Here is a 24495-nt window from a genome sequence, read left to right as displayed (position 1 = left end):
ATCAGGTTGTTCATGTATCTGATTACTAGCAATGATACTTTTAGCACCAGGCTCCAACCAACTGAACTAACAGGCCAAACCAATGCTACTTTTAATCAGTTGGTTAAAGGAGTGTCCTCCAGACTTCTGCACTATAAAGCCACTCGTTTACCATTGCATTCATTGAGTAGCTTGTTGAGAAGACTCTGCATCTGTCCTTTTTCTCATGATAACTTCCCTCTTATTTTAGTTTCCAATGATGATTGCTGCATGCAGCAGTTATTACTCTGGTATTTGCCAAATGGTGATTTGCTGTTTCCATCATTTTTCTGATGAACAATTTGATCTGAATTTGCTTAGGTTAAACCAACTCTTGGGGCGCCCAGGTAGTTCAGTCTGTTAAGCATCTAATTCTTGATTTCAGCTCAGGTCACAATCTGGCAGTTTGTGAGATTGAGCCCTACATCGGGCTCTGTGCTGATGGTGTGGAGCCTGCTTGGGATTCTCTCTTTCCCTCTCGTCTGCCCCTCCCTTGCTTGTGTGCATGCTCTGTCTCTCAAAATAAATATATAAACCTTAAAAAAAATGAAACCAACTCTAAATCAAAAAAAGTTTTTATTCATTCATTCATTCATTCATTCATTCATTCATTCTAATTACATATAGTTGACACTATATTCATTTTTAATACTCTGTTTCTTTGAACATGACTTGCTATTTCTAAGCCAGCAATGATTTCCCATTTGGAACAAGGAAGGAACCCTGGCTGGGTAGAGAAGCAGGATGGTGTCCAAGTAAGTGAGAGTGTTGGGATCAATAGGGGATTGCATTGCAAGGAACCCAAACCAGTCAGAGTAGTGTCTTTCCTTTGAGATACTGTATGAAAAGTTTCCCTCAAAGGCCCAAGATACAATTTGACAAATTTTGATGTATATTTGTGAAACCATCATCATAAAGATTATAAACATATCATTCACTCCCATTGCTTCTGATTTAAAGGAGAAAGCCATCAATATTTCACTATTGAATATGATGTTATAGATTTTTGATGCCCTTTATTTGAGAAAGTACATTCCCATCTTACTCTTGGTTTGATAAGAACTTTCATGATGACTTTGTGTTGAATTTTGTCTAAGTATTCAAGTGATCTTATCATTTTGCATTTTAATCTATTAATGTGTTTAATTATATTAATTGATATTCAAATGTTAATCCAACTTGTTTTAATCGGGTAAGCTCCACTGAGTTATGCTATATTATGTATTGTATCTATATTATTGGATTCTATTTATTAGTATTTATTTATTTAAAAATTTTTAATATTTATTTTTGTGAGAGAGAGAGAGGGCTCAAGCAGGTGGGGGAGGGACAGAGAGAGGAGACACAGGATCTGAAGCAGGCTTCAGGCTCTGAGCTGTCAGCACAGAGCCTGACGCAGGGCTTGAACCCACAAACCCTGAGATCATCACCTGAGCCGAAGTCGGCGCTTAACCAACTGAGCCACCCAGGCACCCCAAGGATTCTATTTATTAGTATTTAAAAAGAGGGTGCCTGGGTGGCTCAGTCGGTTAAGCATCCAACTTTGGCTCAGGTCATGATCTCATGGTTCGTGGGTTTGAGCCCCACATGGGGCTCTGTGCTGATAGCTCAGAGCCCAGAGCCTGTTTCAGATCCTGTGTCTCCCTCTCTCTCTGCCCTTCCCCCACTCACACTCTGTCTCAAAACAAAAACAAAAACAAAAACAAAACAAAAAAACATGTGGGGATAGAGAAGTAAAACTGTAGAGCTTTAGAATGTGTTCAAACTTAAGTTGTTATCAACTTAAAATAGACTATTATAAATACAAGCTGTTTTCTGTAAGATTACCTGGTAACTACAAAGTGAAAACCTACAGTAGATAAACAAAAGAGAAAGAAATCTAAGCTAAATACTACAGAAAATCATCACAAAGGAAGAGAGCAAGAGAAGACAGAAACAGGAATTACAAAACAGCCAGAATATAACTGAAATGGCAGTAAGTACATAACTACCCATAATTACTTCAAATGTAAATGGATGAATAGATTTAAAAAAAAAAAAAGACCCATCTACATGATGCCTACAAGAGACTAACTTCAGAGAAAGGACACACATAGGCTCAAAGTAAAGGAATGGAAAAAGATATTTTATGCAAATAGAAGCCAAAAGAAAGCTGGGGCAGCTATACTTATATCAGCCAAAATAGACTTTAAGACAAAGATTATAATAAGAGTCAAAAAGGTCAATTATATAATGATAAAGGTGTTAGTTCAACCAGAAGAGACACCATTTGTAAATCTTTATGTACCCAACATAGGAGAACTTAAATATATAAAGCAAATATTAGCAGACCTAATGGGAGAAATAGACAGTAATACAGTAATACTGTGGGACTTTAATACCACACTTTAATTACTGGATACATCATCCAGACAGAAAATCAATTAGGAAACATTGGCCTTAAACAACATGTTAGAACAGATGGACTTCACAGACATATATAAAATATTCTATCCAAAAGCAACGGAATATGTGTTCTCCTCAAGTGCATGTGGAACATTTGCCAGAATAGATCACATTAGGCCACAAAACAAGTCTTAATAAATTAGAAAGACTAAAATTATATCAGCATCTTTTCTGACCACAATAATATGAAACTAGAATCCAATTATATGAAAAAAAAAATACTGGAAAATTCACAAATATATGGAGATTAAACAACATGTTACTAAACAACCAATAGATCAAAGAAGAAATAAAAAGTGAAATTTAAAATGTATGTTGAAAGATATACATATCTTGAGACAAAGAAAATGGAAATGCAGTATACCATATGAAACTGGAAGTTAGTAGAAGGAAGGAAATAACAGAAATTAGAGTGAAAATAAATGAAATAGAGACTAAAAACAATAGAAAAAATCAGTTAAACTAAGAGCTGGGTTTTTAAAAAATATAAACTTTAGCAACACATACACACACGCACAAAAGAAAAAAAAAAGAATGAAGACTCAAAACCAGAATATAAAAGGGGGCATTACACCTGATACCACGGATTATAAGAGACTACTGTGGGGTCGCCTGTGTGGCTCAGTCGGTTAAGCAGCCGACTTCGGCTCAGGTCATGATCTTGCAGTCCATGAGTTCGAGCCCCGTGTCGGGTTCTGTGCTGACAGCTCAGAGCCTGGAGCCGGTTTCAGATTCTGTGTCTCCCTCTCCCTGACCCTCCCCCGTTCATGCTTTGTCTCTCTCTGTCTCAAAAATAAATAAACGTTAAAAAAAATAAAAAAAAATATTTAAAAAAAATAAAAAAGAGACTACTGTGAATAATTATACACACAAAAAATTGGACAACCTAGAAGAAATGGATGAATACCTAGAAACATACAATCTACTAATACTGAATCGTGAAGAAACACAAAAATCTAAACAGACTAATTACTTGTAAGGTAATGGAATCAGTAATTAAAAACCTCCCAACAAACAAAATTCCAGGACCAGATGGCTCCAGTGGTGAATTCCACCAAATATTTCAGGAAAAATTAATACCAATCCTTCTCAAATTCTTCCAAACTCATTTTATGAGGCCAGCAGTAGTGGGAGACTAAAACCAGATAAGGACACCACAAGAAAAGAACATTACAGGTCAAGATCCCTGATGAACATAGGTGTAAAAATCTTCAACAAAGTATTAGCAAAGCAAATTCACCAATACATTAAAAGGATCATACACCATGACCTGGATTTATTCCAGGTATGCAAGGATTATTAAACATTCATGAATCAATGTAATAAACCACACTATCAAAAATAAGGACAGAAGTCATATGATCATCTCAATAGATGCAGGAAGAACCTTTGAAAAAGTCAACATCCATTTATGATGAAACTCTCAACAAACTGGGTAGACAGGAAATGTACCTCAACATAATAAAGGTCATGTATGACAAGCCCACAGCCAACATCATACTAAATGGTGAAAAGCTGAAAACTTTTCCTTTAAGATCAGGGACAAGGATCCACACTCACCTTTTTTGTTCAATATAATGTTGGAAGTCTCGGCCAAAGCAATTAGGAAAGAAAAAGAAATAAAGGACATTCGATTGGAAAGGAAGAAGTAAAACTATCACTATTTGCATATGACAGGAGCATATCTATTGAAAACCCTAAAGATTTCACCAAAAAACCTTGTAGAACTAATAAATGAATTCAGTAAAGTTGCAGGACACAAAATCAATATACAAAAATCACTTGCATTTCTATACACTTGTAGCAAACTATCAGAAATAATTAAGAAAACTATCCCATTTTCAGTGGTATTGAAAAGAATAAAATACCTAGGAATAAATTTAACCAAGGAAGTGAAAGACCTGCATATTGAAAACTGTAAGACACTGATAAAAGTAAATGAAAAAGACACAAGTAAATGGAATGATATTCCATGTTCTTAGACTAGAAGAATTAATATTAAAATTTCCATACTATGCAATGTAATCCCTCTTATAATTCCAATGGCACTTTTCACAGAAATAGAACAAATGATCCTAAGATTTGATGGAACTGAAAGACTCCAAGTAGCTAAAGCATTCTTAAGAAAACTAAGCTATAGGCATCACACTTCCTGATTTCAAACTATATTACACAGCTATAGTAATCAAAACTGTATATGGTACTGGCATAAAAACAGACATACAGTTCAATGGAACAGAATAGAGAACCCAGAAATAAACCTACATGTAGATGGTCAATTAATTTACAACATAGGAGCCAAGAAAATACAATGGCGGAAAGGATAGTCTCTTCAATGAATGGTGCTGGGAAATTTTTTACATACAAAGGAATGAGACTGGGCTACTTTCTTACAATAGAATTCTAAAACTCACATGGAAACAGTCTCCAAATAACCAAGACTATCTTGGGAAAGAAGAACAAAACTGAGGCATTACACTTCCTAATTTCAAAATGTATTTCAAAGCCTTAGTAATTAAAACATTATGGTCTGGTAAAAAGACAGACATATAGACAGACCTTATAGACCAATGGATCAGAACAGGGAGCCCAGAACTAAATCCACACGTACAAGATCAATTGATCTTCAGCAAGGATGGCAAGAATACACAATGGGAAAAGGACAGTCTCTAACAAATTGTTACGTTAGGAAAGCTGGATCTCCACCTACATAAGAATGAAATTGGATCTGTGTATTATACCATACATAAAAATCAACCCAAAATGGATTAAAAACTTAAATGTAAGTTCTGAAACTATAAAATTCCTGGAAATCATAGAGGAAAAGCTTTACAGCATGGGTACAACACCAAAAGCAGAGGCAACCAAAGCAAAAACAGACCAGTGAGACTGCATCAAATTAAAAAGCTTCTGCACAGCAAAGGAAATAACACAGTGAAAAGCAACCTGTGGACTAGAAGAAAATATCAGATAACTGCAAACCACATCAGATAAGGAGTTAATTTCTAAAATATATAAGAAATTCCTACAACTTAATAGCAAGACAATAAACAAAATCCACTGAGTACCTCTATGTAAAAATGGGCTAAAGATTTGAATACACATTTCTGCAAAGAAGACATAAAAATGGCCAACAGGTATATGAAATCTATGTCAGCAATCTGTGAGGGTTCCAATTTTTTTCACAACTTCACTAAAACTTACTATTTTCCATTTTTAAAAAAGTTTATTTATTTTTGAGAGAGACAGAGAGTGTGGGGGAGGGGGAGAGAGAGAGGGAGAGAGAATCCCAAGCAGGCTCCGCACTGTCAGCACAGAGCCTGATGCAGGGCTCAAACTCACAAGTTGTGAGATCAAGAGTTGGATGCCTAACTGACTGAGCTACCCAGGCACTCCACTATTTCCCATTTTTTAAAAATGGCTATCCTAATGGGAACAAGATAGTATTTTGTTGTGGTTTTGATTTGCATTTCTTTAATGATGTTGGGCATTTTTCCATGGGCTATTGCTCATTTGTATGTCTCCTTTGAAGAAATGTCTTCAAATTCTTTGCTTGAGATTGAGTTGTCTTTTTACTGTCTAAGTGTTCTTTATATGTCCTGGATACTAGACTCCTATCAGAGAGATGATCTGAAAATATTGTCCCCATTCTGTGGATTGTCTTTGCATCTTCCTGATAACGTCCTTAGACTCACAAAAGTATTTAATTTTGGTAAAGTCTAATTTCCTTTTTTTTGTTTGTGCTTAAATGTCATCTAAGAAACTGTTGCTTAATCCAGGCTTACAGAGATTTACATCTGTCTCTTCTAAGCATAGTCATGGTTTTCATCACATTTATCCACTTCTAGGCAGTCCAACATCTCATTTTTAATACAACTAGGTTTCCTTCCAGTGCCCTCCTAACCACTAAAGACTGATTGCCCCAGACATGTTCTTCAACTTCATTGAGTTGTCTGGGGGACAAGGAGAGATTCCTTGGATCAATCTTACCAGGCCTCTAACAGGAGGATATTTGTTGAACTTTTGCCACCCATCCTCTCTCTTAGATATCCCTTAGTTTCTAGACTCATACTTGCTGGCTTTAGTTGCCATCTACCTTTAACTAAGCTCTATGCTTTTGAGTGAACCACTGACCTCTCTAGGTCTTTGTTGCTCACAGTGTGACTTGACTACCAACAGTATCACCATCACCTGAGAACCTGTGAGAAATTTAGATTCTTGGTCCCCAGCTCACATATGCTAGAACAGAAACTGGTGGTGGGGCCCAGAAATCTATATATTAAAAAATCATCCAGATAATTTAGATATGAGTAGTGAGGCCCAATATCAATGTACTCAGCTATAATAATTAAAAACAACAACAAACATCCTAGAGAACCCCAGTATAATTCTTTCTGTGTGCATCCCCTTCATCCCTGTCCACAGTTTAAGTATCTTAGGGAGCTCCCTTTGCAGTCAGCACTCACTATGCAATTTCTGTGTTTCAAGTTTAATAATTCTAGGCCTTCCTACTACTTTCTAGCATAAGAAACAGAAAATGTCCTTTCTTCTCAACAGCTTCTAGAACTGGTGTGATCATAATCACTAATGTCATTAAGCCATTCATTACCATGTTGTGTCAACAAAACAGTCTCAGGAGGCTTCTGGTGATGGGAGGTTGATGCCATTTTCCAGTTTGTGTCACCCTTAATCTCTTAACTGCTTCTGACCCTGACCTTCTGCCTTCCCTCCTTCAGGAATGATGGGTCAGTATATAACTACATTCTCTCCAGGGTGTGAATACTTGTGACTCCTCTTTGTAAAGTGTGGGGGATAAGTTTAGGAATCCCCCAGGCTTACACCATTTATAATATTAAGATAATAATGATGTTAATGATGTACTATTTCTTGGGGTGCAGTGGGGGTATAGGAATAACCAGCCTATTCAGAGAGAAGTATTACAACCACGCCTTAACTATAGTTGTATATACTAGAATTCAAATTGTAAGTGATTATACTAACGATGACTTTTAAGGGGCAGCATTCCAAGGGGATTAATATAATGGATCTTGCAGCCAATGGGCTTGGGCTTGAATCCCCCTATACTATTTACTAGCTTTCTATCTTGAGCAAGTTCCTTTACTGTGGGGAATAAATTTAGGAATTCCCTGAGGTTGCACCGATAGGTTAACAAGGCATAAAGAATTAGAAAGCCACAGGATGAACACACCAAAGATTGGGTAAACAAGATTAGGTAAACAGGGCAAAGGCCCCCAGTATAGGACAAAGGTAGAGGAATAGGAAATCTCAGGATGAAAACATCCAAGATTAGGTAAACAAGATTAGGTATTCAGGGTGGAAGCACCCTCCAATTTAGTACAATAGCAGAAAGCTGCGTTCACAGGAAGGAAGGATCAACATAGGCAAATCGGTAAACAAGGCTATAGACCCGCAGCAGGGTGAAATTGCCCAGAATGGAGCTAATTAGCAAAAGAAACATGCCTTGTTGACCTTGAGGTAGCATGTTCAGTCTTTCTTGTCCCCTAGGCCAGTTTAGGTAAACAGAGGTGGCGCCTCATGCCTGCTGTAAAATAAATGAAGAAACCATCTGCCCGGTGCAAGGATGTTGGTGCCAGGATTTTGTTTTGTATTGATCCAAACCCCTAACACTGCGTATCTTCAAAACCCCCTTTCCCTCACACCCATGAGTTAATGTTCATGGTTTCATTGTCTCTTTGTGCACGTCCATCACACTTGTAAGCCTTCTGATCCCAATAAAAACGGAGCAAGAACTCTTACTCGAGGCTCTTGTCTCCTCCCAGACATTAGCCTCTCACATTTCAATCCTGAGTCTGCTGTCCTGCTGGACAAGCGAGAACTCCAGACCCAGAGTCCATGACACTTTACTTCTCTACAACTCACATTCTTCATCTATGAAATGGGAATAATGAGCCCATCTTAAGCATTGTTGTGTGGATGGATTTATTATAGATTTAAAGTGCCTAGAACAGGGACTGGTGCACTCACTTAATAAATCATCACCATCATCATCAATCACTAATAGTACTGTGTACTGGGTTCTGTCATTTAAACCTCACAGAGACCTTGTAATATGTGGACTATTTCCCTATGGTTTATAAAATTGTCATCATTCCTGACAGTGTGACTTAACCCCTTGAGAGTTCCTAAGCCAGAACCACCTAGCTAAGGTGTTCCCAAATTTCTGGCCCTCAGAAACTGAGAGAATAAATATTTATTGTTGTTTTAAGTCATTAAGTTTTGAGTAGCTTGTTACATAGCAATTAATAATGTAGTCAGGGATGCATTATAAACATGCCATTTTCCAGAGTGTAATGGAACACACCATAGGTTTTCAGAATTGACATTAATTATAGTCATAAGCTTTTTAAAAAGTAATTCCTAGGGGCGCCTGGGTGGCGCAGTCGGTTAAGCGTCCGACTTCAGCCAGGTCACGATCTCGCGGTCCGTGAGTTCGAGCCCCGCGTCGGGCTCTGGGCTGATGGCTCAGAGCCTGGAGCCTGTTTCCGATTCTGTGTCTCCCTCTCTCTCTGACCCTCCCCCGTTCATGCTCTGTCTCTCTCTGTCCCAAAAATAAATAAACGTTGAAAAAAGAAAAAAATTAAAAAAAAAAAAAAAAAGTAATTCCTATGCCCACTATGGAGCTGGAATTCACAACCCCAAGATCAAGAGTCACATGCTCTACCAACCGAGCCAGCCAAGCACCCCAATTATAGTCATAACCTTAATGTAATTCAAATGATTGTATTAAAGTGGTGATTACATTGTCCCATTTCACGGATGGAAACACCAATTTTTGTTTTAATAGCAATGCTATTATAATAAATATTAAAATAGTACAATTATAATATCACTAAGGGAGTAATCTAATAGAGCTCATTTGACAGAGGGGGGAAAACGTCACTTCTAGAGGTAGCACTATGGTGTAAATATAATGCAAACATCGCTGCCACCTGAAGGTGGCAGAAGGCGGAAGGGATACAGGACTTCTTAGCATCAGAGTTGGTATTAAACATGGTATCTTAACAATTACAGGCATAGTACAAATAATGACAGAGCTTTTCTAAATTATGTTAATTATACTTCAGTACAATAATATAATTAATATAGTTATAGAATTATGTAAAATGGTTAGTAAGTGTATGGTATGGTTATGGTATGGTATGATGTATGGCATGGGAAGTAGGGTGGGGTGGGGTAGGGTATAATATAGGTAACAGCCACACCAGCACCAGTAGTCCCAATTGATGGCTGAGGCTGGAGTGCTCAGCCTATCCTGCCATTAAGGCAAGTGCCCATGACAATTATGGCTTTTTTTTTTTTTTTTTTTAACATTTATTGAGAGACAGAGCACAAGCAGAGGAGGAGCAGAGAGGGAGACACAGTATCCAAAGCAGGCTCCAGGCTTTCAGCTGTCAGCAGAGCCTGATGCGGGCCTCAAACCAATGAATAGTGAGATCATGACCTGAGCCGAAGTCGGACAGTTAAACGACTGAGCCTCCCGGGCACCCCGACAATCATGGCTTTAACCCAACCTTGCCATAAATGTCAACACCTGCCACATTGTGTCATGTTTATTGTCCAGCAATGTGCTTGGGGCTGGGAAACCTCAGCCCTGCCACATTCCTCTTGTCCTCAGGGTTTCATACCCACTGGTGGTTCCTCTGGTGGAGGAGGTAGACCTCATGGAGGGCAGACCACATGGAATGATGGGATACAGAAGTTCTGGGGTGGATGAGGACAGAATGGTTCCCTGCCTGTTGGTTCCCCACTGTTGTCCCTCCCCACTTTACACGGCCTGCCCACAGCAACCAGGAAACTGAGTACGGAGACAGCACTGACCTTGTGGATACTGGGGAAGGATGCAAGTCAGATACACTGGGGACGGGAAGGATGGGGTGGTTGGGTGAGAAAGGGTTAGGGCTTAGGTGTACTGAAGTGTGGGGAGGGGCATCAAATCTTGAATTAGGGGACTGTAACCAACCCACCCTCCCTTCCTCATCCCCTACCCCTGGAGTTTAGCTCACTCAGTGTGGGGCACGTGGTCAACCTTGATGTTATTACTATCATTCATTTTTCCACTTAAACTTATACTGAGTGTCTACTTTGTGCTAGTGCTGTGCTGGGTGCCCTGAACACAGTTGGAAGAAGACAAAGCCTGGGCATCATGAGGTTGACAGTCCAGTGGGGAGGGGGGAATGATAAACCCAAACCAGAAACATTTAATATCAGGTCAGATAGTGGTACTTGCAATACAAATATAGTACAAAATAGTGATCCCAAGAAGTGTTATATATTACTCCACATATAATGGTGGAGATGGTGGTGGCAGGGGGTTCTCCAAAGAATAGAAAAAGACAGCAAGCTGCAGCATGGGCATTGGGGAAGCAGAGTACTCTCAGAGAACACAGCTGAGCAAAGGTCCAAAGTGGAACAAGGTTTCTTGATGCTTGAGCTGCTGACAAATAATAAAAATGCTGACCAGCTACAACTGCAGGCTCTCCAGACCGTATGCCCCTTTTATTATAGTTATAACTTTACACTATAAACATTAAATGTAAACATGTAAAAATATAAATAACTGAAGTGTGAAAGTCTGATATAAAAGTTACATAATTCAGTAATCATACATATTAGATATTATATAAATAAACATTTTAATATATAATAAATATAATGTGCTATATATTGTAAATATACATTACTATAATAGTAATATGCACATATAAAATTATACAAACATATATTTATAATCTAATATCTAATAATCTTTTATCAAATATAATTTAAATTATCACATGGTAAAACATACTTTTTGAGATTCATCCATATTGTAACTTGTGTCAATAAATTATTCCTTCTTATGTGTAAGTAGTATCTCATTGTATGTCCTACAATTTATTGAATTATTCACCCACTACATTTGGGTTGTTTCCAATCTTTTGGCAAGTGAATATAGTTTCTGTCAACATTTGAGTCCATATATAATTTTTCATTTCTCTAGGTTAAATACTGAGGAGCAGAACTGCTGGTTCATAGTATATGGTATATGGTTAATTTTATAAGAACCTGCCAAATTTTTGTCCAGAGTGGATATATCATTTTACCTTCCCAACAGTAATGCATTAAAGTGTCCATCGCTCTGCATCCATGACAACTTTTGGTACTATTTAAAAAAAATTATTTTAAGCCATTCTAAGTGTGTAGTAGTATCTCATCACGGTCTTAATTTGCATTTTCCTGACTAATGATGTTGAGCATCTTATCATCAGCTTATTTTCACCTGTATCTCATACAACCATGTGGATGAATCTCAAATACATCACAAAATGAAAGATGTCAGACTCAAAAGGATACATACATATGTACATACAGATACCCATATATTTCTGTAACACCGTGGAAAAGGCAAAACTATAGAGACCAGAAACAGATCAAATTAGTGACTGCAAGAGGCTGAAGTAGGGGGACTGCCTAAAAAGGGATAGGAAGGAATGCTGGGGAGTGAAGGAAATGTTCTCTGTCTTGACTGTGGTGTTAATTACATAATTGTCATTTGTCAAAACTCTCAGAATTCTACACTAAAAAGGGTGATTATCCACACCTCAATAAATCTGACTTTAAAAATATCTCAGTACTATAATATCATAATACATATAAAAGAGAAATAATTTGAATTAATTGACAAAAAAAATAACATGTTTCCCTCTGTGAGGTTTGGGCACCGTCATGCGGATGTTGGTCAGATGCTGTGTCCATTTATAAATAGTAATGATATTAACAACAGGATACCCTAATTGGTAACCACTAGCCCTGCTCCCTTATTCAGCCCTGATTAAGTCACTTCATTCTCAATAATTCCATTTTACAGGTGAGGCAATTGAGGCTCAGGGGGAAGTTTTGCTGGACTGGCCCAGAATCCTCAGCAGATCAGTGTTGGCACCAGGATTTGAATCCATATCCACAGCCTTCTCTATTCTGGTTGCATCATGGGAATCCCAGCTGGTGGTCTCCGGGGCCCCTCAGATCCTCCCCAGCCCACTCTGGGTCACTAATTCCCCAGAGGGGCCTACTATGAGGCAAGGACCTCATCCTCATCCCTTCTCTCTCTTCCAGGTTTCTCGTCCATGTAAACAGTGGGGATGTGGAGAAGCAATGCTGGAGAACTTGGCAGTAGCCACACAGGGGCCTCATGAAGCACTATGGGCAATGGGGAACCAGCATTATGTTAGTGGAGACCAATGGGGAAAAGCAAACTACCAGGACTTAATGGAAGGTTTAATGGAAGGTTCACAGACACTTTTAATAGGTAATGGACATCAGCAGACTTTTTGCTGGTTATTAATGTAGGTACTATAGAGGGGGATAGTGGAGGCTCCAAAATGCAGATGGATAATGTGGAGTTTATGGTGCATTATCAGTCATTGCCCTTACTTGTGTGGAGGGAAGCAGGTTAATGACACCAGTGTTCAGAGAAGGTATTGAGGGCATCACCACATGCTGGGTTGGGGACAGTTACAAACACTGCTAGATGGGGAAATGGGAGATCATTAGTCACCATTGTTGCAATGGACAAGTAATGAAGGGGGATCACAAAGCATCCTACTAGAAGTGTAGTAAAAGTATCAGAAGATATTATTAATAGTTGGATTAGGTGGGGTATATCACAGTTTCCTATTCTGCAGATTGTAGGAAGTGGTCATCAGTTAGACTTACGTGAAAAGTGGGAATAAATGGGGAATATGGAGATTACTAGGCTTTGTCACAAGTGAAGTGACAGACATCATGCTGGAGGTTAGTTGTGGAGGAGGTAATGACATCTCCAGGACACTATTTCCTGGAATTAAGGAGGGGTGATAAACGTAGTACTGAGTGAAAGAGGGATAATGGGTGTACAAATACTGTGCTGCAGTGGGGTAAGAAGTGGGGGGGGGGGTGGTGTCCTTCAGACACTCTCTTGAGGGGGTCAGCAAACACTGCCATAAATTGAGGCATAATGGTGGGTTGCAAGACATTTAGTGAAGCCCCAGATACAGTACCGAATGAGATAAAGGGGGTTAGCAGTGGATCACCTACCATACGTTGTTCTAAGATAGGAATAAGAGTATGGTGGATCATCAGATACTGTCAAATAGTGAGATGAAGGGAGTTAGGGATGGATCAGACATCGATCCAAGGTGGAGTAATGGCACTACCAAATTTGGGTGAGAGGGTTCAGGAGTATTCCCAGCCTTGCCCCCTGACAAGGTTCTGTCCCCATCCTCAACCACAATGCTGTTGTTCACAAAGGCAACAGCACCTTGCACAACCCCATTACTTGCCACTCCCAGTTGTTACCAGTGGACTGACCTGGAGGAACCATTCTGCTCTTTCCAATTTGGCTGCCCAACAGCTGAGTGTTCAGTCAGACCCTCTGCCTGCATTTGAGAGACCACTGCTGCCAGTCTTGGGTCAGACACCTAACTTCCCAGGAAGGTCTGCCCTGTTTGCTCTCAGCCTCTTCATACTATTAGAGCTGTGGTCCTGTCGGGACATGAGGAGTGGGTCTGTAGATGAGGGTCTGGGGTGGGGTATTTGGAGCTGCGAATTTCACAATCATGGTAGGAAATCCTGAACACCAAGCATCTATGTGGGATTTCCTGTCTCAGTTTTCCCTTCTTTAAATTGGCTGGCATCAGGCAAAAAGGTTTATAATAATGTTTCAGCTTTGGGGAAGGGAGGCAGAGGCCAGGTAAAAACAAGCTGAAAAAGCCTGGTGTTTTAGGCAAGCTGGTTCTCCCCATTGCAGCATCGTATGCTGCAATACAGAAAAGATTAAAGGAAAGTTGTGATGAGCAGGGTCAACACTTCACAGTGTGCATTCATGGAATGTCTGTTGTTGTCAGGCACGGGTCAAGGTTCACAGTGGTGAACAAAACAGAAAAACATTCTAACGTAGGAGCCAGAGACAAGTAAAATATACAGGGCATCGTGGCAATAAGTGCTATGGAGAAGGATAAAGGATAGAGGGGAGAGGGTCAAAATTTTAAACCAGGCAGGAAAGCACAGGGAAAGCCTCTGTGAAGAGGTGCCATTGGAAGACATGAAGGAGCTAACCACACAGATATAAGTGCTGTAGATGCAAAGGCTCTGAGGCAGGACCTGAACTGATGTGTTTGAGGCACACGGGGAGAAGGTGCTTGTGGAGTCCATGGCATAAAGATGGGACACAGAGAAGACTTGAACAAATGTTGAGGTGTGTTTTAATATGAGTTTCTAATTTGTTATTATTATAAATGTCAGGGCATTAAGGCAGACAAATAAGCTGGAAGAACTATGACAGCAAAAGGGAGATGGAGATGAAAAGTTGACCAAAATGACCTGAAAATTCTTTTCAGAAGCTTTCCTGAGGGTAGTGGAGGTTCACAAAACACTATGTGGGGAGCTAAATGAGATAATGGCAGTCAACAGACATTAGTATTTAGCACTAATGCAATTATGTGGGTGTCAGAAGACAATATTCTAGGAACTAATGAGGGTCAAATACACTTTAGTGGTAGAGATGATAAGGGGTGGGGTTACCAGTCATGATGCTAGAGGATAATGGGTCAACATACACTCGGAGGTTTGTGTCTGCATACATAAAGAACTTTTTTACTGAGTTATCTCTTTCTTGATGGAAATACTCAATGGGGGACCGGACACACACAACCATGTTAGATTCAGCAGAAGAATGAGAAAACACCCCAAACAGTGTTAGATAGTGTGTTCTGCAGCAAACATCTCACAGAACTTAGGATCTGTCACTATCATATACATTATGTAGTTGTACCATTCAACCTGTTGGTAACCTGCCTATTCCACAGTAAACAGGATTATCATTAACATGACTTAATATAACCTCTCCTATGCAGAATCTGATAACAATGTCCCATCATATTTTTATGAGAAGCCTTCTATCAATTTTCCTAGTATGAACGCTTCAAGGTTTAATGAAGGTGGTGTTAATGTGGGAAGGGCCCCCTTCATTCAGGGCCCTATTCTTTACAATAATGTGAGACACTTTGATGGGGTATTTCTACTTATAATATGCATATTTTTCTGCTAACAAATTTAATGATATACAATCAGACCTGATCTCACTGAGGTTTTCTCACACTGTTCTTCTCAAGTGTGAATACTCTGATGGACATTGAGCACAGATTTCTGGACGAAGCCTTTCCCACAGACTACACACTTATAGGGTTTGTCTCCAGTGTGTGTTGTCTGATGTTTATTCAAATTTGACCTGTCTGTGAAAGCCTTCCCACACTCAGCACATACATAAGGCTTTTCTCCTGTGTGAATTCGCTGATGCACTTGGAGTTGTGATTTCTTAGTGAAAGATTTGCCACAGTCACTGCATTCATAAGGCTTCTCTCCAGTGTGGATTCTATGATGTATAATCAACTCTGACTTCTGTCTGAAGGTCTTCCCACATTCAGAACAGATGTAGGGCTTTTCTCCTGTGTGGGTTTTTTGGTGTTTACTGAGATTTGATCTGCCACTAAAGGCTTTCCCACACACAGCACACACATACGGTTTTTCTCCTGTGTGAATTGGTTGATGCACCAGGAGCTGAGATTTGGACGTGAAGGATTTCCCACAATCACTGCATTCATAAGGTTTCTCTCCAGTATGAATCCTCTGATGAGTAATGAAGTTTGACTTCCGGATGAAAGCTCTACCACACTCACCGCATACATAAGGTTTCTCTCCTGTATGAATTTTCTGATGCACAATAAGTATTGATTTCTGGTTGAAGGCTTTCCCACATTCATGGCATTCATACTGTCTTTCTCCGGTATGAATTTTCTGGTGTATATTGAGGTGTGACTTTTGGGTAAAGGCTTTTCCACAGGTACCACATTCATAAGGTTTTTCTCCAGTATGAATTCTCTGGTGTGTAATCAAATCTGACCTTTGTGTGAAGGCCTTTCCACATTTAGGACATATATAGGATTTCTCCCCTGTATGAGTTTTCTGATGTGTAATGAGATTTGACCTGTTGGTGAATGCCTTCCCACATTTAGCGCACATATAAGGCTTCTCTCCTGTGTGAATTCGTTTATGTACATGGAGTTGTGACTTGGAAGTAAAGGATTTCCCACAGTGGCCACATTTATAAGGTTTCTCTCCAGTATGAATTATTTGATGTGCAATCAAGTGAGCCTTCTGGATAAAGGCTAGTCCACATTTCATGCATACGTAAGATTTTTCTCCTGTATGAATTCTCTGATGCACTGTGAGTGCTGACTTCTGAGTAAAGGCTTTTCCACAATCACTGCATTCATAAGGTTTTTCCCCAGTGTGAATTCTCTGATGTATAATCAGTTCTGACCTGTACGTAAAGGCCTTACCACATTCAGTACATATGGACGATTTCTCTCTAATTTGAACTTTCTTATGTGTAATGAGATTGGAACTATTGTTGAAGATCTTCCCATATTCAGTATATATAAAGGGTTTCATTCTTGTGTGAATTCGTTGATGTACCTGGAGTTGTGACTTAGAAATGAAGGACTTCCCACAGTTATTGCATTCATATGGTTTTTCTCCAGTATGGATTCTTCGGTGTGCAATCAAGTGTGTCTTCTGTATGAAGGCCTGTCCACATTCAATACATATATAAGATCTCTCACCTGTGTGAATCTTCTGATGCATCTTGAGCGTGGACTTTTGTGTAAATGCTTTGCCACAATCACTGCATTCATGGTGTCTCTCTCCAGTATGAATTTTCTGGTGTATACTGAGATCAGAGTTGTAAGAGAAGCCTTTTCCACATTCACTGCATTCATAAAGTTTTTCTCCAGTATGAATTCTTTGATGCCTTAAGAGAGAAGATACTTGGAAAAAAGCTTTTCCACATTCACTGCACTTATAGGGCTTCTCTCTAGTATGGGTTCTCTGATGTGTAATGAATTCTGGCTTCTTTACAAAAGCTTTCCCACAGTCAATGCACACATAGAGTTTTTCTCCTGTATGAACTTTCATATGTACCCTGAGCTGTGACTTCTGGGTGAAGATCTTTCCAAATTCAGCATATTCGTAAGATTTCTCCCCAGTATGAATTTTTTGATGTTGAGAGGGTGCTTGTTTATAGCTGAGGATATTTCCACATTGATTATGGTCCCATAACTTCTCTCCTGTTGGAGAACACTCAGGGTCAGTAGAGGAAGAAATTTTACCATATTCAGTAATCTTATTCATGTTCTTTGATGCACTGTTTCTATAATGACTGTGTAAATCTAAATTATGCTTCAAAGCATTTCCAAATGAATCACACTGAGGGGCTCTTTTGGGGGAAAGAATGTTTTGGCTCACATGGATTATTTTTCTAATGTCCTTATATTCATAATCCTTCTTTGCAGTCAGTATTTTCTTGATGAAAACAACATCGCTTAAAGATTTGTTTTCTCTTTGCTGATAGCTTTCTGTCTGGTCATCAATCTGCCACAATTCTTCTAGAATGAAATACAACAAAATATCACTTGTAGCATCACCTTCCTTCTCAATGTAGAAAAGAAGCTTTTTCATGGATTCTCTGCTGTGAAGTCTGCAATCTAAACTCTCCTTCACAGAGGAGAATGATGGTTTAGCTGAAAGAGCAGCTAGCAGAGGCTAGAGGGGAGGGTCATATGGATCATCCAAGTTGAACACAGAGAAAAGGGTGAGGGTGACTCATTTGAGGAGGAGGCGGGTAACAGTGGTGATAGGAACATTCTGGGATACAATCAAATGGTTAGAGGAAATAAACTTTATGAACATAATCCACCATGGACAGAAGTAGAAAAAGTAAGGCAAAACCCAAGCTATATAGCACAGTAACATTTATATAATAATACATACCCCAAGTCACTTTAAATTTTAAAAGAATATGCACGAATTAAAAAATATGTTTCCATCACATAAAACAGTTGCCTACAGTGAGAAGTGAGATGGGTGTGGGGAAAAGAAAGAAATGGGAATAAATCAAAAAACAAAATACAGGAGTCCCTTCCCTTATCGGAAGGGGACACGTTCCAAGACACTCAGTGGATGTCTGTCTGAATCCTCAGAGGTACCAAACCTGATTTTTTTTCTTATTCAGTGAAGAACGTTTTAGCTTTTCACTTAAAGGAAGCACTTTATGGCTTCTCTTTGGCATACCACAACTGCCACCATTACTACTCTTTTGCTCTGGGGCCACTGTTAAGTAAAATAAGGGTTACTTGAACAGAAGCACTGCAATATCATGACAGTCAATCTGACAAACGAGAAGGCTACTAAGTGACTAGTGGTCAGGTAGTATATACAGCGTGGATATGCCGGACAAAGGGATGATTCAACTCGTGGGCAGGATGGAGTGGGATGGCATAAGATTTCACAAAGCTACTCAGTAAGGCACACAATTTAAAGCTTATAAACTGTTTATTTCTGGAATTTCCCATTTAATATTTTCAGACCATGGCTGACTGTGGGTAATCAAAACCATAAAAAGTGAAACTGCAGTCATAGAGAATCTTTACCCAGACTGATAATGACAGTGTGTCCTGAATGAGGACCACAATTAAACTCAAATTTCATCACGTGAAGTACAGAAATAAAGCAATTACAAAAATCAGGCAATGAGGCAGAGAGACCCCAGTTAGTGTAACATCAACCAATATTGGAAGGAAATAGCAGAAAAGTACTTCTAAAGGTTAAGTGACAATTAACCCCCAAGTCATCAGTTGGGTGAAAGACATGGGGAACAAGGAAATAAGAAATCTTATGTCAGTGCCTATGGAGAAAATAGGAAGAGAGCCTGGATGGACATAATATTCTGAAGCATCCCATAGTAGAAAAAAAGAAATGATAGAGGACTATGGGAACGGGAGTGTGACATATAGTAAGTTTGAAAGAAAGCAGATCCATGAATGCCTGAATGCATAAAGAATCATAGACAATGGGGAAGACAGAAAGAAAGAAAAAAATCCTTAACGAGGCAGATTAGCATGTGATCCAGACTCCAAAAAGCCAAAGAAGATGGTTAGAAATGATGAAAGCATTTAGTTATTTGAGAGGCCAATGTCAAGGGTCCTCAAGCAGTAAATTAGAACAAAAAAATTAGAACCTTCCAAAACAGTCATCTTAATAGCATTTTAAAGATGCCAGTCTTTTTCAAGACAGCTGAGAGCTCCCCTTTCTCCCACCTGTCTGGTCATGCACACTCACCTGAACAGCTCTGATGTGGGCTCTCACCCTGCAATGCCCAGGGCTCCTTTCCTTGCTCCAACATGAAAACTTCTGGTTGGGGAACTTCATACCCTGTTTATGAGAAATGATAAAAGACTGGATCCAGCTAATTGTGTTTCAAAATGTAATCAATAGTCTTGTTCAATGAAGTTTTGTTCTTCAGGAATGTAACCATTTATTTCTTGGAACAGAGTAATGTTCAGAATGCCCAAGGGGATAAAGAACCCTAGACAAATCAAAGTCAAAAACATTACATACTTCAGATATCTCACAGCATTCAGCAACTGAGAACAGAAATACTCTCACTGTGGATCTGAGTAACTGTGCTTACCTACTGAAAGCAGGTGACTGTAGGTCTCCAACATCACATCCCGGTACAAGTTTCTCTGAGCAAGGTCTAGATGCTGCCACTCCTCTCTGCTGAAATCTACAGCCACATCCCTGAAGGACACCGATCCCTGTAAGGGCACATTTCCTGTTCAATATGAATAGTTAGCTTTGGGGGATGGAGACTAGAATATGGAATGTGGGTTTTGTTGTTATTAATTTATTTCCTCTTTTTAAAAACTCACCTCCCATTTCCCTAACATTTTATTATGGAAAATTTTGAACATACAGAAAATTTAAAAGAATTTGTAGAGTGAAAACCTGTTTCCCAACCACTTAGAATCCATCATTAACATTTTGCTCTATTTGTTTTATCATACATTCATCCATCCTTTTATCATCAATCCATCTCATTTTTATTCAGTTCAGAGTAAAGTGTAGATGCCAGTACACTTCATCCTAAATACATCAGAATGCAAATCATTTAACTAGAGTATAATGTTTGTCTACCTTTTTTAAGGTAAAATTTTCACACCATGAAATGTACAAATCCACAATGTACCATTTGAAGTTCTGATAAATGCTTACACCTGTGTAGTACAGAAACTTTTAAAAAATGGTATTTCATTCAGGGTGCATATTAAAATATCTAGTTTTACACAATCATTTTGTGGGAGAAAGAAATCTAAGAAGGAATTTCTGCTATTTATTCTATACTACAGCCAGTCAATTACTTATTTTTCAAAACTGAAGAATAGGCTCTCTCTTAGTCTTCTAGCAAGTGGATGAATGACCTATGATACAGTTTCTGAGCAATTTAGGACCAGCCATTATGCTAGTCCTAAAAACAAAGAAATGGATTATTTATGTTTCTAATCTTCCAGCAACTTAAAAGACCTAAGATTTAAAAGAAGGGAAAAAATAGACACAAGTTCACTTAAGTGTCAAAAAGTAAATCTCTCAAATGGAACAACACACTGAGGACCCAAAAAAGGAAAAAGTGTATTCGACATGGGGCAGTGAGTTTGTATTAGTTGAATTTAAGTTGAAATATGATAAGTGTAATAAAGAATGGGGGGTAAAGGAGGTCACTTCCCAGAGAAGACAGAAGCAAAGGTGAGGAGACAGGAAAATACATGATGAGTTTGGGGAACACCAATAATATATATATAATGGAGAGAAGTCTGCATGACATGTCAGGAAGGTGGTTATGGAAAAAACAGTTTGATCATAAAACAGGGATTTTTTTTACTTTTAGTAAAGGTGATTAAGGTAATCAGATTTATGTGAATTTTTTTCCATAGAAGATCCCTATTGCAGGATAACCAAATAAATGATGAAGGAAGTTTCTTACATAACAATTCTAGCAAATAAATGAAGTTGTTAGGGTAGAATTAGAATATCATAATTTTGTAATTCCTAATGAAATACTGAATTTATTCAGTAATCATTAATTTATTCAGTATTCACTAATTCAGTAAACAATTGCTTAACTGTTTCAGGTGAAAGACTGAAGAGAAGTTTACAATGATAGACCAGCTAATAACATCTACATTCAACAATCAATTTTAACATCACAAAAAGAGAGACAACCAAATATGTGCTTCCTGACATTATATAGTAATTGATTTCATTATACCATCTATTAAGTATTCTTAACAAAGAAAAAGAAAAATCCAACCTGAATCTCATTCAGCCTCTAAATCTAACAAATCATTCACAGGTAAAGTGAAAGTGAGAGAAACATATTGAACAATATTAAGACTGAAATGTAAGCTAAATCCAGAAGGCAGCAAATGACCCCTTTCTTCAAAAAATAAATTATAAGGGCGCCTGGGTGGCTGTCAGTTAAGTGCCCAACTCTTGATTTTGGCTCAGGTCATGATCTTGCAGTTTGTGGGCTTGAACCCTGCATCAGGCTGTGCGCTGACAGTACAAAGCCTGCTTGGGATTCTCTATCTCTCTCTCTCTGCCTCTCTCTCTCAAAATACATAAACTTTAATAAATAAATAAGTTACAATAGAAAAAATAATAGAAGGGAAGCTTTTCTTTATTAAAAGAAACTTCAGAATCATACTAACCAAACGCAACTTGAGGACCTTGTTTGGCCCTTCATTAAAACAAACCAACATTAAGAAGATATTTATGATGGGTTTTAGGGGCGCCTGGGTGGCTCAGTCGGTTAAGCGTCCGACTTCAGCTCAGGTCACGATCTCACGGTCCGTGAGTTCGAGCCCCGCGTCGGGCTCTGGGCTGATGGCTCGGAGCCTGGAGCCTGCTTCCGGTTCTGTGTCTCCCTCTCTCTCTGCCCCTCCCCCGTTCATGCTCTGTCTCTCTCTGTTTCAAAAATGAATAAACGTTAAAAAAAAAATTAAAAAAAAAAAAAAAACAAAAAAACCTCAAACGAGGGGGTGCCTGGGTGGCGCAGTCAGTTAAGCGTCCGACTTCAGCCAGGTCACGATCTCGCGGTAGGTGAGTTCGAGCCCCGTCGGGCTCTGGGCGGATGGCTCAGAGCCTGGACCCTGTTTCCAATTCTGTGTCTCCCTCTCTCTCTGCCCCTCCCCCGTTCATGCTCTGTCTCTCTCTGTCCCCAAAATAAATAAACGTTGAAAAAAAGATTAAAAAAAATAAATAAAAACCTCAAACGATAACCAGGTATTAGATGATATCTAGGAATTACTGTTGTTTTAGATGTGATAAAGGCTTAGTGGTTATGTTAAACAAAAAGAAAGAAAAAAAGAATTCTCATCTCTTAAAGATGCATGTCAAATTATTTACAGATAAGATATGGTGTTTGGGATTTGCTTTAAAATAATCTAGCAGCTGAGGGAGTGGGGGGGTGGTTTTAGATGGAATTTAAATGGCAGAATATTGATGACTAATAAAGCTAGGTGGTAGGCACGAGAAATACAAGGGCTCCTGATACTATTCTCTTGACTTTTGTATATGTTTACTTTTTTCATAATAAAATGTTTTTTAAAAACATGATCCTCCATATTTAAAAAATTTCATCTGTAAATGCATAATTGAAGGAATGGCTATTTCTACCTAAAGTCATGAACATTTTAAAAAATAATTATATAGACCTGAATACCCACACTTAGCAATTTATAGAAACAGTAGACAGGAAATAATCAATGATATAGAAGAAACAAACAATAGGATCTAACTGAAATTTACAGAATATTCCAACTAACAACAGTGGAGTACACATTCTTTTCAAACACCTACAGAAGACTGACCAAGACAGACCATAACCTAGACTGTGAAACAAACTTTAACAAATATAAAAGAATTAAAATAACACATAGCATCTCTGATCATAATGGAATCAAACCAAAAATCGGTAACAAAGACAACAGAAAAATCTGCAAAGGAATTATATTACAAAATAGTAACAAAAGCTATCCAGAAAGCCACAAAATATTTGGAAATGAAGTAACACATTTCTAAATAACTTATAAATCACAGAGGAATTCTCAAAAGAAATTTAGAAAATACATAGAACTGAAAGTGAAAATATTTCAAAATCTGTGGGATGCAGATAGAGCAATGCTGAAAGGGAAATTCATAGCACTAAATGTTTACATTAGAAAAGGGGAAACTATTTAAAAAATGGGCAGAGGATCTGAATAGATATTTTTCCAAAGACGTATAGAAGGCCAAAAGGTGCTCAACATCACTAATCATCAGGGAAATGTATATTAAAACCATAATGAGATACCTTACACCTGTTAGAATGACTATTATCAAAAAATAAAACAAAACAAAAAATAAGAATTAACAAGTACAGATGAAGATGTGGAAAAAAGGGAACCCTTGTGCACTATAGGTAAAAATGCAAATTGGTGCAGGGGCTCCTGGGTGGCTCAGTCGGTTGGGCATCCGACTTCAGCTCAGGTCACGATCTCACGTTCCGTGAGTTTGAGCCCCACGTCAGGCTCTGGGCTGATGGCTCAGAGCCTGGAGCCTGCTTCCAGTTCTGTGTCTCCCTCTCTCTCTGCCCCCGCCCCCCCGTTCATGCTCTGTTTCTCTCTGTCTCAAAAATAAATAAACGTTAAAAAAAAAATTAAAAAAAAAATGCAAATTGGTGCAACCACTACAGAAAATAGTATGGAGGTTCCTCAAAGAATTAAAACTAGAACTACCATATGACCCAGCAATTCCATGTCTGGATATTCATCCAAAGGAAATGAAAGCAAACTCAAAAAGATATATGCATCCCTCCATGTTTACTATAGTGTTATTTACAACAGCCAAGACATGGAAGCAACCTAAGTGTCCACCAGTGGATGAATGGATAAAGAAAATGTGGTATATATATACAATGGAATACCATTTGGCCGTAAAAAAGGAGTCTTGCCATTTGCAACAGCATGGATGGACCTTGAGGATATTATGCTAAGAGAAAGAAGTCAGAAAGAAGAACAATTACCATATGATCTCATTTAT

At 38.6% G+C, this 24495-nt stretch overlaps 1 protein-coding gene across 9 annotated transcripts in view; it reads right to left on the bottom strand.

Annotated features, from left to right (window-relative positions):
• Positions 1 to 3051: 3051 nt before the first annotated feature.
• Positions 3052 to 24495, bottom strand: part of LOC125153524 (zinc finger protein 585A) — a 64651-nt gene continuing 43207 nt past the window's right edge. For 5 of the 9 annotated variants that reach the window (XM_047836746.1, XM_047836741.1, XM_047836745.1 and 2 more), the window contains 3 exons: positions 20048 to 20174; positions 19696 to 19788; positions 11261 to 17963 (listed from right to left, as the gene is read on the bottom strand). In XM_047836746.1, the coding sequence (XP_047692702.1) occupies positions 15628 to 17963; positions 19696 to 19788; positions 20048 to 20174 (2556 nt within the window). In that variant the 3' untranslated portion in view covers positions 11261 to 15627. Of the gene's footprint in view, positions 3064 to 11260; positions 17964 to 19695; positions 19789 to 20047; positions 20192 to 24495 lie in introns of those variants that run through there. The other 4 variants (XR_007147500.1, XM_047836748.1, XM_047836747.1 and 1 more) reach the window with 4 other exon arrangements.

The sequence above is a fragment of the Prionailurus viverrinus genome, chromosome E2, assembly GCF_022837055.1.
Source record: "Prionailurus viverrinus isolate Anna chromosome E2, UM_Priviv_1.0, whole genome shotgun sequence".
NCBI classification, from domain to species: Eukaryota; Metazoa; Chordata; class Mammalia; order Carnivora; family Felidae; genus Prionailurus; species Prionailurus viverrinus.
This window is presented reverse-complemented; position numbering and strand designations above follow the sequence as displayed.